This window comes from Nematostella vectensis, chromosome 12 (assembly GCF_932526225.1).
Source record: "Nematostella vectensis chromosome 12, jaNemVect1.1, whole genome shotgun sequence".
Lineage (NCBI taxonomy): Eukaryota > Metazoa > Cnidaria > Anthozoa > Actiniaria > Edwardsiidae > Nematostella > Nematostella vectensis.
The window spans coordinates 10,445,141-10,463,215 of record NC_064045.1 but is presented as its reverse complement, the minus strand read 5'-3'; the positions used below and the strand labels follow the sequence as shown (position 1 = coordinate 10,463,215).

Here is an 18,075-nt window from a genome sequence, read left to right as displayed (position 1 = left end):
GCGCTCATGGCGTCATTCTAGTGCACGTCAGCGCGCGCGCAGAAAACAGTTTGAAAAACTGAATTCCAAGCAATATTTACTTCATAGTTTGGTGGTTTATCTATTTGGACATATTTTGCAATTTTCTATTTACCTGGGACACGTTTTTCTCCAGAAGAATTTTTTTTTCTGTAACAATCACTTTATTTTAAAAATTTGTTTTTTTCGCGCCATAAACAAACTTACGCGCGCGCGCCTCTGAATCCGCACATCACGCATAATAATAACTAATAATAACAATAAATACCAATACCGGTATATTAGGATAATATACAAAGTAGGTTGGCTTATATGCCTATCTTCTATTCATAATATTTAATTACATCATCACAAAATTTCAGGACTAGGCTCGTAATGGAGTCATCTGTTAAGCTCATAATATACAAAAAAAAGGTATTTTGGCCTTAACAGTTTGAAAGAGTTATTGATTGCAAATAGATCATTAAAAAATACTCGCATATGCGATATTTTCAGTTACGATGTCGAGGACATGGTGCCTCGATCGTGCGCCCAGCCGTCAGTGGAGGAGCAGAGCGCGACGTAACCACGGCTGGAAACCGAGCCTACATCACCGCATGTTTTTTGCTCTTTTACCGCAATCTCGTGCAAAAAGGGCCAATACCGCAAAACCCAACGCCCCCCCCCCCCCCCCCCCCCAGTACGCAATATGTTGGATTCATGCCATGAGCTTTTTAATTTTTTGACAACTAGCCGGCAGAATTCCTTTGGGATTGTGTTGTAATTGATTTGCACCAGAAAATAGAAAGCGCAAACTGGAAGATTTTCGCAAAATTTGCTTTGGTTGCACGGTAGGATACGCAATAGTGTCGATCGACAGGATGGAGGTCTGTAGGGGTTTTATGGCAGCGCAATCATTGCGGATGGCGTTAATCTTCTTTTCTAAGTATTCCTCCGGTACAAGAGACCATGATGTAAGAGAACGAATCCCCCGTATTAGGGTATGTTCCAATGATGACGTCCGTAAAAACCATTTTTAGAACAAGCAGTTATTTTTAGATACGTCTCTGATTGGTTAGCGCTCACGTTTCCTAGCAACAAGAGTCTTACGCGCGATCACATCTTGAGCAATGTGATCTGGCAAGAATGTTTCGGAAATCTTTTTGACAGAAAATACCTTCCTTTTTTACGAACGCAGTAAAAATGATCTGCCATAGAGTACGCTGGAGCCAATCAACCGTTTCTGGGACACTGAAATGCATAAAGTGCGTGATTTTAGGCTCTGGGATCAACTTCCCCAGTGAAAGTTTTCACTGCTGATTCGCAAATTACTTATAACACAACAATCAATTATAAATCTGTGTTTACAAAACACAATTCTCTTCCAATTCCCTTTTAATGAAAAAGATACATCCAGAACTTAATACCATTGTATTCACACCGATATTACAAATAAAAGATTTCAAGACTTTATAATATATATATATATATATATCCTATAATATATATATATATCCCCTGATGAGTGGGCAACCACGAAACAGACCTGTAGGGAAACCTATGTAGTTTGTATTTTTCTCAAACCAACACTATATATATATATATATATATATATATATATATATATATATATATATATATATATATATATATATATATATATATATATATATATTCAAGACTTTATTCCAGTGACAAGGGTTTTTGAGTGACATGATTTCTGAACATTTGCGTAAATAATTGAAGTTCATTCATCTAAAAATGTTATAAATCAAAGAAAATAAAGGCCATCTTGTATTAACATACATAACATAGATTATGAGAATGCCTATGTATTCTATATCACCGAATTGCAGAGAATAAGAACTTTTTAGGAGTCTGCAAGATGCATCTTGAATGAACTCCAAATTCACCGTCTCCCAGTTCAATTATTTATATAACATTTAGATAACTGAACATTAGATAACTTAACAGATAACAGGACACCACCCCATGAGTAACATTGTGATCATGAGCCTTGAAGAGCAGCTTAAAGGATAAAAACAGGTAGCGAACGAAGTAAAGAAGTGCAGAGGGAAAAAATTATGAGAATGCCTATGTATTCTATATCACCGAATTGCAGAGAATAAGAACTTTTTAGGAGTCTGCAAGATGCATCTTGAATGAACTCCAAATTCACCGTCTCCCAGTTCAATTATTTATATAACATTTAGATAACTGAACATTAGATAACTTAACAGATAACAGGACACCACCCCATGAGTAACATTGTGATCATGAGCCTTGAAGTGCAGCTTAAAGGATAAAAACAGGTAGCGAACGAAGTAAAGAAGTGCAGAGGGAAAAAATTTGGTGTGAAATTGTACTAGCTCGTGGTGCCCATAACCAAATATGGCGCGACGAACCACGTATGGATGCTATGATTGACAAGCTCGACAATCTAAAAATAGCTTTCTTGGACGTTACCATCATATCATGGGCCACGGGGATTCGTTCTCTTATATCATGGTCTCTTGTCCGGTATGAATCCGTCGTAAGAGAAGCTATGCTTTTGGTTCTCTGTAATTCAAAACTTTAATAAGTAACGCGATTTTAACAAACAGGAAAATAAAAGTATTCTCAAAATTTTGTAGAGGAATTTAAGGGAATTTGTAACATAAAAAACATATTCCTTAAAATCTGAAAAAAAAAAAAAATAATCGCGACAGACTGTCAAAAAGGTCACCTCCCCCTCCCCCCCCCCCCCCCCCCCCCCCCTAATTTTCTTCAATCGCGCGTCTGCCAAGCTGGAAATGCGACTCCACAGGTAGCCTGAAAAGCAACATCAAACTGAGGCAACTCAAGTTGTTTCAAAATGGCGGCATAGCGACGAGAAGTTTGATGTCTTTGCCCGCCACAAATGATCACAGAAACCTCTCAGAGATAAGACTTCCACTTGACTAGTAAAATAAGTTGATTAAGGGCAAAGCAGGAAATTTGTTTTTTAAATATGGTAAGGCTTCGCCTTGCAAATTTCCGGAGCAGTCGCTGTTTTATATCGCTGTTTCGTAGTTCGTCTGTCTTTGTGTTTTTGAGCGAGTAATTATGTCAACACAACCTTCCTTGCTACTTTTCGTTCAAGATGCTATCAAGAACCAAGCCGGCCATGGGGCCTGGCTCTGGACCTACGGTATCGTCGGCAAAAGATGGAAAAAAGAAGCGAAAATTGCCCAAATATGATGATTTTCTTCAAGGTCGGGATTTCACAGGCGCTCTGACACTTTTGGAGGTAAAACGAAATGCCTTCTTTCTTCGCACCTTTGATGATACAGGTTTTTATGGTGGTATAATTCAATCCTTTAGTAATTCTAGAATTTTATTTCAGCAGTAACTAATGTGCTTGATGTTGTTTTTGTAGTTCAACCGTAATTCAGGAAAGTCAACCGAAGAAACAAGCTTATGGATTGCTTACTGTGCGTTCCACCTTGGAGATTATAAAAAGAGTATGGAGGTAAATACTGTATGTTTATCAATGATACTACTGTATATCTTTGATGGTGATGATGATGACGACAACAAGAACAACAACAACAGTGGTGATGATGAAATGAGATGAATGTAATAATGATATGTTTGTCACGATGATGACAGTGATGATAAAAATCCAGACATTTATCAGATTTATAAAGTATTTTTTTGCAGAGTCACACAATTTAATTCCATTGTATTATATATAACTTTGACCAGGAATATCTCAGTCTAACAAAGAGTGAAGCGTGTCACCCTGATGTGTGGATAAACCTGGGCTGTTGCTATTTCTTTCTTGGCATGTACCAAGAAGCGACAGATGCTGCGGATAAAGGTTTGTTTCCAGTAGCTTTACAACCAGGACTTGTTGCTACACAAAAAATAAAACCAACATCATGCGGTTTTATTGTTAATTGTTAATTTAAATAATTTAAGCATGATAAACATGCTCTTCCATCGCATTGTTATTTGAAGTACTATGTACCTGGTGCTCTTTTCAGCTCAGCATTTGAATGACAACTGAAGGTGGCTTGGTACAGTTTTGTGAAAAACTAAACTTGCACTAAGCAGGTTTAATTATATAGACTAATCTCACATTATAGCTTGCATGGTTATGCTGATTTTAAATTCATTTGTTAACACTGACAAACTGCTGTTGTCTGTCGCCCTCGTTAACAGCCGTGGATAGTAGAAATAGAGGGGGACGGGGTAGTATATATTTTACTGTAAATTTTCCAATTTGGGTAGGTACAGTATATGTACAAATTTATCAGATTTACATATACAGCCATTGCAGATTTTGTCTGTTTCTCCATTAAAATGAAGATAACCATAAAACAATGGCTTGACATAAAATATTATTATACTTCTAGCACCAAAAAGTCGACTACAAAACAGACTGCAGTTCCATCTCTCCCACAAGGTATGTACAGTTATAGTAGCATGATTATGATAAGTTCTTTTGGTCAAAGTTTTTATTTGGCCTTGAGCGAAACCTGTGATGGTTTAGAAGATATCTTATTATTAAGATAGCATATTGAACAATTACTTAGGATTGCTAGGATTAAAAAGATGGCATGGTCAGAAAAAAGACAAATTTATATAACAGTAATCATCCAGAAATGACCATCCTTGAAACCAAAAAACCTGGTTGCTTATAATAGGAAACCCAGTAAAATGCTTTAGACAAACTTATTTTTTGCTTTGTTTGGGAATAGTCTGCCTTAAGCTGTTTAATAGAGACACAGACTGGAAATATTTCAACCACATATTAGGGGTAGCGATGGGTAAATCTGGGACTTGCCAAGACCCGTTATTTAGAATCCAAGCCAAAGACTTTTGTCAAATTTCAGGATCCAAGCCCCAGCTTTTCTGAGCTTGTTTTCAGTTTACGTGCTTGTGGTATGCCATAAACATCAGTTGAAAAAAGAATAAGTGGAGTTACGATACAATCTTGCTACAGTCAAAGACTCCAAGATCGCATTTAAAAATCACAGACTCTGAGTCCGTGATAGAAAAAAAAGAAGGCTCCCAGGCTCCTCAAATTTGGAAAAAACGAGACTTTGAGACTTGCGTAATAAATGTTGAGATTCAGAGACTTTGAGAAACTTTTGCAAGACATTCTAAATGTTGAAGGTACCAATCGCTACCCCTCATAATCAGTTTGAGAAAAGCATCATGGTTGACCTTAGATACCCCATCTCTTGTTCTCTTACACTTGAGCCCCAATGAGGCAGGAAACGAGGCCAATAAGATAGCTGCTGTATACAGCATTTGAATGACCTTTTCCTCACAAAGTGTAGTTGCATTGTTTTTAAGTAGGAGATGTTTGTGGTGCAGTATAATGTATTGTACAACTACTGGTATCAACTCAGTGTTTTTGTGGTACAGTTTAATGTTTTGTACAGCAACTGGTATTAACTCAGTGTTTTTGTGGTGCAGTTTAATGTATTGTACAGCCACTGATATTAACTCGGTGTTTTGTGGTACAGTATGTGCGATATCGAACTTTTCTGGCATTTTGATATTTATACGAATGTTTTGTACAGCCACTGGTATTAACTCAGTGTTTTTGTGGTAGAGTATAATGTTTTGTAGAGCCACTGGTATTAACTCAGTGTTTTCGTGGTACAGTATAATGTTTTATACAGCCACTGCTATTAACTCAGGCTTTTTGTGGTACAGTATAATGTTTTGTACAGCCACTGGTATTAACTCAGGCTTTTTGTGGTACAGTATAATGTTTTGTACAGCCACTGGTGTTAACTCTGTGTTTTGTGGTACAGTTTAATGATGAGAAGAAGCTGATGACCCATCACCAGGCTCTACAGGATATAATAGAGGACCAGGTATGCCTACAAGCCCCAGGCAGGGGGCAAGGATTGCCAGCCCACTCAAGAGGCTGATATCAATCACAATGAATAGAACAAAATTAGGGGATGGCCCCCTTTGCCCCTCCCCCCCCCCCCCCTTCCATGACATTTTCCAAACAATAATGGGAGGTATACTACTATTAACTATGTTGTTTATCCTTACTGTATACGTTATGATATAATATTATTTTCTAAAAAGATATATTTACCATTAGCGCTTACTTTTTACTATATTTGATGATGTTTTGATTGTGAATAGCTTAGTTAAACAGGTGTGCATGGAATTATGAAAAATTCCCAAAGTAGTTGTGTGTAATTTATAGTAATTAATTGTGAGTAATTCCTTGTGTTGCATGTTTTGTTTAGCTTAGTCTTGCATCCATCCACTACTTGCGTAGTCACTACCAGGAGGCAATCGACATCTACAAGAGAATACTCCTAGACAACAGGTAAGCAAAAATATATATACAGGGATTCTGTATATATATTCTTCCACTTGTGCGGAAGCGCATAATTTGACTTTTTCTGCGTTTTCCGCATAATCCACAAATTTCCGCGTAATCCAGCGTAATTTTGCTTAATTTTGAAAGACAAAACATTCAAGTGCACAGCTGATGTGTTCTTTTAGGGTTCTTACCTCTATTTCTCGTAAAAAAGAAAGATATTCTTCGTAAAAGTGTGATTTTTCGAACTGAATTTTGAAAACAAATAAAATGACTAGGTGTTCTTTGCCAAACCGCGAAGGCCTTGGACTAATAATAAAATACCCTTTTTAATTGGCTGGTGGCTAGGAGCCAATGAAAACTCGCCTAAGATATTTTCGCGCAAAAAATAAACCTCTTTAAGTTATTTCGTGCTTTCCTTTGGTACAAAATGTAGTTTGGGCGTAACAGTTGATATTTCGTGTAATTTAGCGCATAATTTAGTAAAGAATCCCGTAAAATTTAGATTTTTAAAGAAAAATGTATTGCAAAATCCCGCATAATTTAGCGCGTAATGATTGATTTTCCGCGTAATTTATCGCGTAATTTAGAAGAATCCCGTAAAATTTTGAGTTTTTTTCCGCGTAATCCCAAAAGCCCTGTATATAAAAAAAAACAATTTTGAATAACTTAAACTCCTTGTTTAATATTTTTTTATATTTCTACTGATACATTTTTCTCACATTTCCTTTGCATTGTTTGCCATTTTTGGAATACAACCCTACAGTTTAAGTTGGCATAATATGACATACTGTAAGCATTATATACACAGTGCTTACAAAAGACATTTTGTAAAACTACTTATTGTTCAAAGCATCTTGCTTGATTTTTACCCATTTCCCCCCAAAATATATACTGACTGATTATAACTGTTTTTTTAAATTAAAGTAGTATATATTTTTTAAATGACATGATATTTATTCAGCTGAGCCTACATTGATTACCAGAAAATTATTGATAAACTTGTTAGGCTTTATTCCCTGTGTAATGTACATTAAAGTGCTCTAAATCCAGGGGCAGTAAATTGTCAACTACTGGTTTTCAATTGACATTTATTGAAATGTGTAATTTAAACTCTCATATGTGCACCCTGTTCCTTCCGTTTACAAGTCACAACTGTGTTTTGGTGGACGTCAATCCTGGCTTTTGATTTTTTCCTATTCTGCAGATTTTTTCCAATTCTGCAGATCAATCACAACCAAACCAGCATCAAAGTGCATCACCTTTAGCTACTGTCCTCAAGAAAATACCGATAAACACAAAGCCAGCAATTGAATTGAAAGTTCAAATTATTTCTTAACTTTACTGTTTTGTTGATTTTCAGTGCATATGTATATCTTGTCTGCTTTTTGGCTCCTGGTGCTTTTAAGTGCTCTCTCATTGGTTAGCGGTCTAACGGCCGCCATAACTGTGAATGGCTTCCATCACCAAAACCAGTTGTGACTATGAAACAAAAAACCCAAGGGGCATGTGTGACTGAAAACAAGTTTAATTCCATTCTCATTGATACGTGCATGTGTAGGGACTATCTGGCGCTGAATGTGTATGTAGCACTGTGCTACTACAAGCTGGACTACTATGATGTCTCTCAAGAAGTTCTTGCTGTCTATCTCCAACACTACCCTGACAGGTAAACACCTGAATCTGGGTGGGGCAAATGGTACCTTTAGAAGAAATGCACACCCGTCAACTCCAAAAGTGGGATTTTCTTACAGAAACATGAAATCCACTCCCCCACCCTTGTTCGGCAAATCTAGACTTTGCACCTAACTGTGAGATGAGTGATTAGCAAGCTTAAGCAATAACAACATAGAGTGCCAAATACCTTACACAAGCTAAAAGCTAAGAATCAAACCCTTAAGTTTTGCTGTATATCTAAAGTATATTTTTTTTCATACAAGGCATAAATGAATCATAAAACCATTTCATATGACATGGTGTAGTTCCATGAGTAGTTTCTTTACTTAAAGCAAAAAATGGAGTACAAGTCGTTACATGCTGACAACTCGCATATTCTGTCTTCTACATTGCTGGTGCTTACCTGATAAATGCACAGAACTATTTAATAATGTTTGTTTTGCTTGTTTTTTAAGTGCAACAGCAGTGAACCTGAAGGCCTGTAATCACTTCAGACTTTACAATGGCAAAGCAGCAGAGGTACAGTGTAACAACTACATTTTGATCTTTATGCTAGAAAGAACTGAACAGGAGCATACCTGTTAACTCTCCCGCATTAGGCGGGATTCTCAAGATTTTGGAAGTCTTCTCCTGCTCTCTGGCGTGGAGCACCAAATCTCCCACTTTTTAGTGATTTTTCTCCTAATAGAAAATCGACATTTTGCCTATTTTTCTATTTTATGTAGCACACTTATCGAACACACATGTGAGATCTATATTGTGCACGAGAGCTTTCTGAACAGCAAACGTCTACTGATTGGCTCAATAATAGCAGGAAAGCCATTTAACTGCTTTAGCTTGCGAGCCCCTTTGAGGGTATACCCAACCCCTCCCTCAAAAAAATTCTCAAGCCTTGAGATTTTCTGAGGTTGACACTTATGCAGGAGTCCTATTGGGGAGCTGAACTGGTTTACTATTTGTGACATTTGCTTGACATTATTGGGACATTTTTTAGGGCTTGACATTATCTGCCTCTATTTACTTTACTTTACTTTACTATTTACATTAGTGAGACCTATTGAGGGAAATGTTAAGAGAAATGGTATGCACTCTTTCTTTACAATTTCAGCTTTAGGTATTTCTGCATAACTTTTGAAACTTTGAAAATGTTATAAATAGCAGTGTAAACAGTTTTGATTTTATTCACAATTTTTGGCTATTGGCAACTCAAATTTCAAAATTTATTTTCTTCTTACTTTTTGGATTTCTTGCATCCCAATTATAACATCAAATATGAGGTCCCCCATCTTATTCTGGATGTACTTTTTTACAGACTGAGTTAAAGGCACTGCAGGAGAATGCTAGCCCGTCATTCAGCTTTGCTTCTGATCTCATCAAGCACAATCTAGTGGTGTTCCGGGGAGGGGAGGGTGCCTTACAGGTCTTGCCCCCCCTGGTGGACGTTATTCCTGAAGCTCGGTTAAACTTGGTAAGGGGAACTTGGTGATGATTATTATGATGATGATGGTTTTAGTGGTGGTGATAATGGTGGTGATGATAATGATTGTGCTGGTATAAATGTTGATGATGATGGTGGTGATAATTTGGCTGGTGATGATGATGATAATAGGGGACTTGCGCTAAGAGATCATGTGACTGTTTGGGTGGCAAACTAGAGCATGCTCAGCCTTTGCAGCAACAAAAAGCAACGTATTCGGCAAAAAAGCCATAATTTTTTAGGGTTTAGCTTCATTTCTTCGTTCTTTGGTGTGATGGGTGCATGAATTTCTGATTTTTTTTATTATTTTGTTTTGAATTTGCCTTTGGAAAGGTCACATGATCACTTAGCACAAGTCCTCTTTTGTAGTGATGATGACTGTGTTATGGTGGTAGTGATGATAATGATGATTCTGGAGGTGATGGTTATGGTTGTTGTTGGTGATAATGATGATAATTGTAGTAAAGATTATTGTTGTAATAGTGGTGATGATGATGATAATTGTAGTGAAGATTATTGTTGTAATAGTGGTGATGATGATGATAATTGTAGTGAAGATTATTGTTGTAATAGTGGTGATGATGATGATAATTGTAGTGAAGATGATTGTTGTAATAGTGGTGATGATGATGATAATTGTAGTGAAGATTATTGTTGTAATAGTGGTGATGATGATGGTTATGGTGATGACTGATGATGCTCTCATTTAAGTACCGTTGATGATATGGATGACAATGCTAATAGCTTTACTGTAGCAGAAGCATGGTATTAATAATACTAATACGTGGTTAGGATTATGTAGTGGTGCCAGTTGCTGAGGATGATCAAGATGATTAAAACGAAATCAATTTACTTGGGCTGCTGTCAATCATTTACTTGGGCTGATGTCAATCATTTTTTTTTTACTCAGGTTATATATTATTTAAGACAAGGTGAGGGAATAATCTAATTCACTTCACCATATTTTGAACACTGTTGATTACCACAACCCCTACCTGACAATGATACCCCCCCTTTCCCAAGTGATCTAAGCATCATGCTGTACAACATGTGATAATCAAGAGCGACATTGGCAGATATTGGTACGCATGTGTGTGTGTGTGGGGGGGGGGGGTGGGGTGGTAGAGTTGGGCAGGGGGGAGGGCCACCCCCCTCTGTGCTGTGTTCTCCTCTGGTAATCAGTTACAAGTAAGTGATGCATTTGTATTCTTTTAGATGATGTGGTTGAGGCATACAACTTAATCAAAGATCTTGAACCAACAACTCCTCAGGTAAGTACAGAAAACATGCCATACAGTGGTTAACTATGATCAATTGTGCATCATTTTTTGTGTACTTCATTGCTGCATAAATATAAATCCGCTACCAGGCAGGATACATAAACAAGGAGTGTTAGTTTGTTTAATGGGTCCCTGGTTATGTGACTGGGTACAAGCACTGCAGTTTGACTTTTACAGTGGTTAGCCAGAGCTATGGGCCTGAGCTTCCAGTTGAGTGGGGGGTTCTTCCCAACACCCCCACTTGACCGGAAGGTCTGCTCTAATCAAGGAAAATTAAGTACCACTGCACGCTAGGACGAGCTACCCAAGAGAAAATGGTCCGCTTTACAGGTAAACTAACCCCCCTTCTCAAACTCCTGGCTATGGGTCTGTGGCTATGCAAGTTAAGGTATTGACTTTTAGAGTCTTTGTGAACATATAGAAATCAAAAAGGCCAAGATGCTACCCCAACCACTCCCCAAAGCTAGCCCCACCCATGTCATCATAACATTCATTTTACTTTTCATCTTGTAGGAGTATATTCTAAAAGGCGTTGTAAATGCATCACTTGGACAAGAGCAAGGATCGGTATGTAGTAGACCCTCTCTAAAGTGGACATACCAGGACCAACTCTATATGTCTGTCTTATAGGGAAACTATGTAGTAGACCCTCTCTAAAGTGGACATACCAGGACCAACTCTATATGTCTGTCTTATAGGGAAACTATGTAGTAGACCTCTCTAAAGTGGACATACCAGGACCAACTCTATATGCCTGTCTTATAGGGAAACTATGTAGTAGACCTCTCTAAAGTGGACATACCAGGACCAACTCTATATGTCTGTCTTATAGGGAAACTATGTAGTAGACCCTCTCTAAAGTGGACATACCAGGACCAACTCTATATGTCTGTCTTATAGGGTAACTATGTAGTAGACCCTCTCTAAAGTGGACATACCAGGACCAACTCTATATGTCTGTCTTATAGGGAAACTATGTAGTAGACCTCTCTAAAGTGGACATACCAGGACCAACTCTATATGTCTGTCTTATAGGGTAACTATGTAGTAGACCCTCTCTAAAGTGGACATACCAGGACCAACTCTATATGTCTGTCTTATAGGGAAACTATGTAGTAGACCCTCTCTAAAGTGGACATACCAGGACCAACTCTATATGTCTGTCTTATAGGGAAACTATGCAGTAGACCCTCTCTAAAGTGGACATACCAGGACCAACTCTATATGTCTGTCTTATAGGGAAACTATGTAGTAGACCCTCTCTAAAGTGGACAGACAAGGACCAACTCTATATGTCTGTCTTATAGGGAAACTATGTAGTAGACCCTCTCTAAAGTGGACATACCAGGACCAACTCTATATGTCTGTCTTATAGGGTAACTATGTAGTAGACCCTCTCTAAAGTGGGCATACCAGGACCAACTCTATATGTCTGTCTTATAGGGAAACTATGCAGTAGACCCTCTCTAAAGTGGACATACCAGGACAAACTCTATGTCTGTCTTATAGGGAAACTATGTAGTAGACCCTCTCTAAAGTGGACATACCAGGACCAACTCTATATGTCTGTCTTATAGGGAAACTATGTAGTAGACCCTCTCTAAAGTGGACATACCAGGACCAACTCTATATGTCTGTCTTATAGGGAAACTATGCAGTAGACCCTCTCTAAAGTGGACATACCAGGACCAACTCTATATGTCTGTCTTATAGGGAAACTATGCAGTAGACCCTCTCTAAAGTGGACATACCAGGACCAACTCTATATGTCTGTCTTATAGGGAAACTATGTAGTAGACCCTCTCTAAAGTGGACATACCAGGACCAACTCTATATGTCTGTCTTATAGGGAAACTATGCAGTAGACCCTCTCTAAAGTGGACATACCAGGACCAACTCTATATGTCTGTCTTATAGGGAAACTATGCAGTAGACCCTTTATAAAGTGGACATACCAGAACCAACTCTATATGTCTGTCTTATAGGGTATGCAGTAGACCCTTTATAAAGTGTAGAGTTTTAGGAGTATGGGTGGCGCAGTGGGCAGGGCGCCTGTGCCTCTCAATACTGGGTTCTGGGTTTGCTTTTGGGTTTTGAATCGAGTTTCGTGTGTGATATGGTTCTTGCCTTTGTTGTGAGCGTTTTTATCCGGGTCTTTCAGTTTCCGTCAATCCACAAAAACTAGCAATATCAAAGCTGTGTTCTGTGGTCAGGCATACTTTCATGAGGGGAGCGTAAGGCGGGGGCGAAAACCGCACAGAAAAAAAAACGCCAATAACCGAAAAACCGTCAATATAAGTCAATAACCGTGAACCGCTCAGTCTAGAGAAACCTCAATACCGTGGAATAAAATACGGAAAACCGCGCCAGATTTAAGGCAAAACCGCATCACCGTAAACCCTTACGGCCCACTCTTTCATCCTATCAAAGAAATAAGAGTGTGCCTCAAAAATATGGAAACCCAAGAAAATGAATTAAAAATTTCCATAAACATACTAAAATGCGTATAGAATTGTCTTGTCAGAGACGTATTTTATGCTGTCTCTCTAAACACGTTATCACAGACATGGTTTATTTAAGTTTTAATATTCTTACTCTGCAGAGGGAGCATTTAAAGATAGCACAGCAGTATTTCCAGCTGGTAGGGGGATCTGCGAGCGAGTGTGGTGAGTCCAACAGGGAACTCAATTGTGGCAATATAAATGACCTAGTGATTAAAGAACCCCCCACAAAAATAAATAAATATAAATAAATTTCACAGAAAAAAATCCAACAAGAAATCATCGAGGGCACAACAATATACTAGAGAGAAATGCAAACTAAGCAAGCAAATGTGTTCGGAAAAAAATACATAACGTAATTTATATAAGTTTTGAAACCCAATTTATCAGTTTGTTTTTTTTCCTATGAACTAGACACTATCCCTGGACGCCAATGCATGGCAGCCTGTTTCTTCCTTCTGAAGCAGTTCGAGGATGTGCTCATTTACCTCAATTCAATCAAGGTTTGTTTGCGTCAGCACTGCTCAATAGGCTGTGATGGGAATATCCTAAAGCATTGGGATGGAGTAAGGGTCGTATCAATGACGATTGCTAGGAAAATGTGTCTGGGGGCAAGTCTCGGGCATTTCTTGTGTGTGTTTGGGGAAGGGGCTTAGATGACATGACGGAAAAACATGACGTGACGCTTCAAATAAGCCCATTTCACATCGAATAAGACGGATAATTTCTCTGAGTACTTAGTAAATTATAGCAAACAAAATGTCAAGTGCGACTTTTTTTTTAAATTGATGCGACGTTTCGTAAAGTGTCATTGAAATTTGAGCTTTTCGTTCCTGAACTGATACACAGGGCAATGATGATCAAGTAAAAATTATCTTAAAAAGCCAAAATCTGGTTATGTGCACTTCGGCCTCACGTTATTTGTGTTTTGAAAATCAGTCCGCAATACAAGAAACCTATAGCCATTGTAAGAAATTGTGTCTTCTCTCTCTATCCGGAATTGCGCGTTTTCCAGGTTTTTCCGTCATGTCGGCTCAGATGCATTTTTTCACACATGTTCTACATGACTATTTTCGCTGTCACACCCTTAGAGTTACTTCTACAATGATGACACGTTCAACTTCAACTACGCCCAAGCCAAGGCTGCCGTGGGCAACTACAAGGAGGCCGAGGAGGTGAGTGAACTCCTAAGGTCTTGGTGAAGGTAAATTTGACACCCCTGTTTGTTTTTGTGTTTTTTGCAAAACCTGTATCAATAGTTCTTAAACTTTATTTTTGCAAAAAAAAATTTTCAAGAAATCGCATTCTTAGACGGCTAGAAATTGGCCTTTGCTGTTTCCCGTGACCTGTTGACCGTGACTTCACGCCAATTTTTTTTTTTTTACTTTTCTAGCGTATTATTTTGAGGCGAGAACTCGAGCTTGTCGGGCGTAACCTCGCGACGTGTTTTAAGATATCGCCTTTAAATTTTCGGGATCTGATAGTTAATGCCATGTAATAAAGTGTGTGAGTAATTTTCGATTTTCAACTGAAGATCGCTTTTATAGCACTTTTCCTATCCAAATTTCGCCAGAAATTAGAGTTTCGGCTTTGATTCATGATATTTTGTTGACAGTCAAATAACAAAAAGTCCTCACACACTTTGGTAGATCATTTTGAGATGCAATTACGTGCAAGTGCATTCGAAATAACGCGAAGGTACATTACGCTCTAGAGTAATCTCCGTACTTTTGAGTTTGAGGCCCCAAAACTGGAACACGGAATTAGCTACCGCAAAAATAAAACTTGCAGGAGATAATTCAATCTTTTATCTGATATATAGTTTGTACATGTAGTGAAAATTGCGGCGCGACAATATTTTTTTTTTCCGCGGACACGTTTACCTTTACCGAGACCTTAAAGTCGATTGATGAAGTTCATTGGATACAGTTGTTGTTGATTGGATGAATCAGTGTTCAAACTGCGCCAACATTACTGGGCCAAAGTCTCGCCAGTAAAGCCCCATCTACACTACCAATTTTTAGTTAACAATTTTTATTTTCCAGTGTAAATGGAGCAAATTTTTATGTGGCAATTATAATTGCTCAAAAGCTAGCAGGTTTGCTTTATCTCGGCAATTTAAAATTGTCACACATGAAAAATTGCTAGTGTAGATGCCAACAAATATAGTTGTCAATTAAAAATTGCCAACTAAAAATTGTTAGTGTAGATGGGGCTTAATGCTGGTGCAGTTTGCATAGAGCTCATGTTTTGACAAAAATGAGACATTTACATTTCAATGTATGTTTCAGTCTGTCTCAAAGTTGTTTGTTATTTCTCAAGTTTAAAACCTTGGAAACAGTTGAGTTTCTGCTAGTATACACAAGTTTTCTCGCTTGTTGCATGTATTTACATCTATCTGAGAGTTATTCTTATCTCACACGACCATCGATACATCGTCAACGTAACAGAGTACTGTTATTTGATAATTTCGTTGCAGCCTTTGAATAGATGCCGCAAATGCCTTTTAAACCCATTTGCTCCTACACCGCCCATAACCTTTCATGTGATTTTTCAATGATAAATACTTGTTTTTTAAATCCCCATCCCTTTGTGCTTAGATATTCCTGCTGATCCAGTCTGAGAAGATTAAAAGTGACTATACGTATCTGAGCTGGTTGGCCAGATGTTGTAAGTACAATAATCAATCTGCCAATCATTCCATTACCAATTGCCACCATCAAATTTGTAAATGGTTCTTCGTATCAATTTTGAAAATATCTCTATCCATATATTGTATATTTTGTTCTGAACCTGTACTGTACTGAAATGTAAATCTAATTTCGCATCAGGTTTTTATTTTGCGGCAGTAACAGAAGTCGGAAGCAGAGCCTTTTGACACAGGCAAAACCCTCTTTTAACTTTGCAAGTCCCATCGTATGAATTCTTTTTCTCCATCATCATCAGATATCATGAACCACAAGGCCCGTATGGCGTGGGAACTGTACCTGAAGATGGAGACATCGGGAGAGTCATTTAGTCTTTTACAGCTAGTGGCGAACGACTGCTATAAGGTATACACCTATTTCAATAAAGGTTGTGAGTGCAAATGGCAGCTCTACGACCGAAAGTAACCATGCGTCTCGAAGAAAATGGATAAATAAAAACAATTATCCATTGAAGGTTACCAATGTTTGGCTCTGTCATTGCTGGACTTTATTTATTACCTTTAATTTTACAAATAATAAGTACCCATAAGCCATTTGAACTGACAACCTTTTGTGAAATGGGTGTATGAAGAATCTGTCACATCACGTTCTCCGTCATACACTGTATCGCTGTTGTGTTACACTTTTCAGCACACATACCACGTTTTCCATCACACATCTCAGGTTTTACATCACACATACCACATTATCCTGCCATTACATGTCTCACACTTTTCATCACACTCTCCATAACACGTGTCACGCTTTTCATCACACATGCGCGTTCTCCATCACACATGTTTCACTTTTCATCACACATACCACATTCCCCGACAGACATGCCACCTTCTCTATTACATGACACACATTTATAACAGCCATTTCTCATTTCTCTCTCTCCCTCTGCAGATGGGTCAGTTCTACTACGCAGCGAAAGCGTTTGACGTTCTGGAGAGACTAGACCCCAACCCTGAATACTGGGAGGGCAAGAGAGGTGCATGTGTGGGGATCTTCCAGCAGATCATCGCTAACCACGAGCCAAGGTAAGAATGGTGCTTGAATTAAACAAGAACTACTTTGTAATTACTGTTAAATCTCTATCAAGCCTCCCATCCCTTCAAGCCTTCCCATTCAAAAAGCCCCTTCTCTTGAGCTAGGTAGAAGCATAAAAAGGTGTAATCTGTTTTCAAGAAGTACATGTGATGCTTGTTTGCGTAAAAAGGACACCAAAAGTAATTGTTATTATGGAGACAGTGTAATATATATACACTTATTTATCGCATCTATCACTTATAGGGGTATGTGTAGTTATAAACTGCACAGAGCAGTTTGTGTGTGGTTTTCTGGTCAGAATGTTTATTTCCAGTGTACAAATATATATTTGTTGCTTTTGTGTTGTTTGAGACAAATGTTTGTTTGTTTTCCTCAGGGAAACTCTTCGTGATGTGCTTCAGATTCTTCGCAACACGGCGAATCCACAAGTGGAATATATCATTCGCACTATGAAAAAATGGGCCAAAGAGAATCGCATACCTGTCTCCTAGCGTGTCTACTAGCATGCCTTAGTTCAATCGCTTGCAGCTTAACTCTCACTTTGTATGTTATACATACCACACTACCACATTAAGCCCTGCATTTTTCCACATGATAACCTAATCTTATTTTTAACCAGGAGCTTTTGGGTATCAGGGTAAACAGTTTAGTATACTATAGTCACCTCGACATCTGTCACACAAGCGCTTTGCAGGACAGAGTTCAGTTGGGCTGCACATAAAAAAAGATCAAACTCTCTATAATTCTAAGAAAGTGTTTCAATATTCGTGAGAAGTATTAAAGAGTGGTTTTCAAAAACCTGTGAAATACTATATTAAGTTTTTTATGTACTAATACACTGTAATGTCGATGTACTTTTTTTTGTTCTGGCTTGCCTTTTTTACTTAAACAATTTCATTTTGTTGCACAGGATTTTGAAAACCACTCTTTACCCTAAATGTAAATAATTCCTCATGTTTCTTGGTAGTGTGGCTCATTGTAGCCGTCTCCTCTTGAGACCTGTTCACTGTGGTCTTGTGTAAATAACAGAATGCGCTGAACAAAGAGATTTCAATAAAGGTTTTAGTGTAAATCATTGTTT

The 18,075-nt window shown here is 38.1% G+C and overlaps 1 protein-coding gene across 1 annotated transcript; it reads left to right on the top strand.

The window, feature by feature from the left end:
• The first annotated feature begins 2,818 nt into the window (after positions 1 to 2,818).
• On the top strand, positions 2,819 to 18,066 carry LOC5501802 (intraflagellar transport protein 56). The gene is made up of 20 exons (XM_048719805.1): positions 2,819 to 2,989; positions 3,119 to 3,265; positions 3,395 to 3,487; positions 3,724 to 3,838; positions 4,377 to 4,426; positions 5,790 to 5,852; positions 6,243 to 6,325; positions 7,881 to 7,988; positions 8,452 to 8,515; positions 9,309 to 9,464; positions 10,384 to 10,405; positions 10,689 to 10,744; positions 11,267 to 11,320; positions 13,356 to 13,419; positions 13,669 to 13,757; positions 14,346 to 14,429; positions 15,855 to 15,924; positions 16,201 to 16,307; positions 16,851 to 16,984; positions 17,371 to 18,066. The coding sequence occupies exons 1-20, from the start codon at positions 2,987 to 2,989 to the stop codon at positions 17,483 to 17,485; spliced, it is 1,677 nt and encodes a 558-aa protein (XP_048575762.1). The 5' UTR covers positions 2,819 to 2,986; the 3' UTR covers positions 17,486 to 18,066.
• The last annotated feature ends 9 nt before the right edge of the window (positions 18,067 to 18,075 follow it).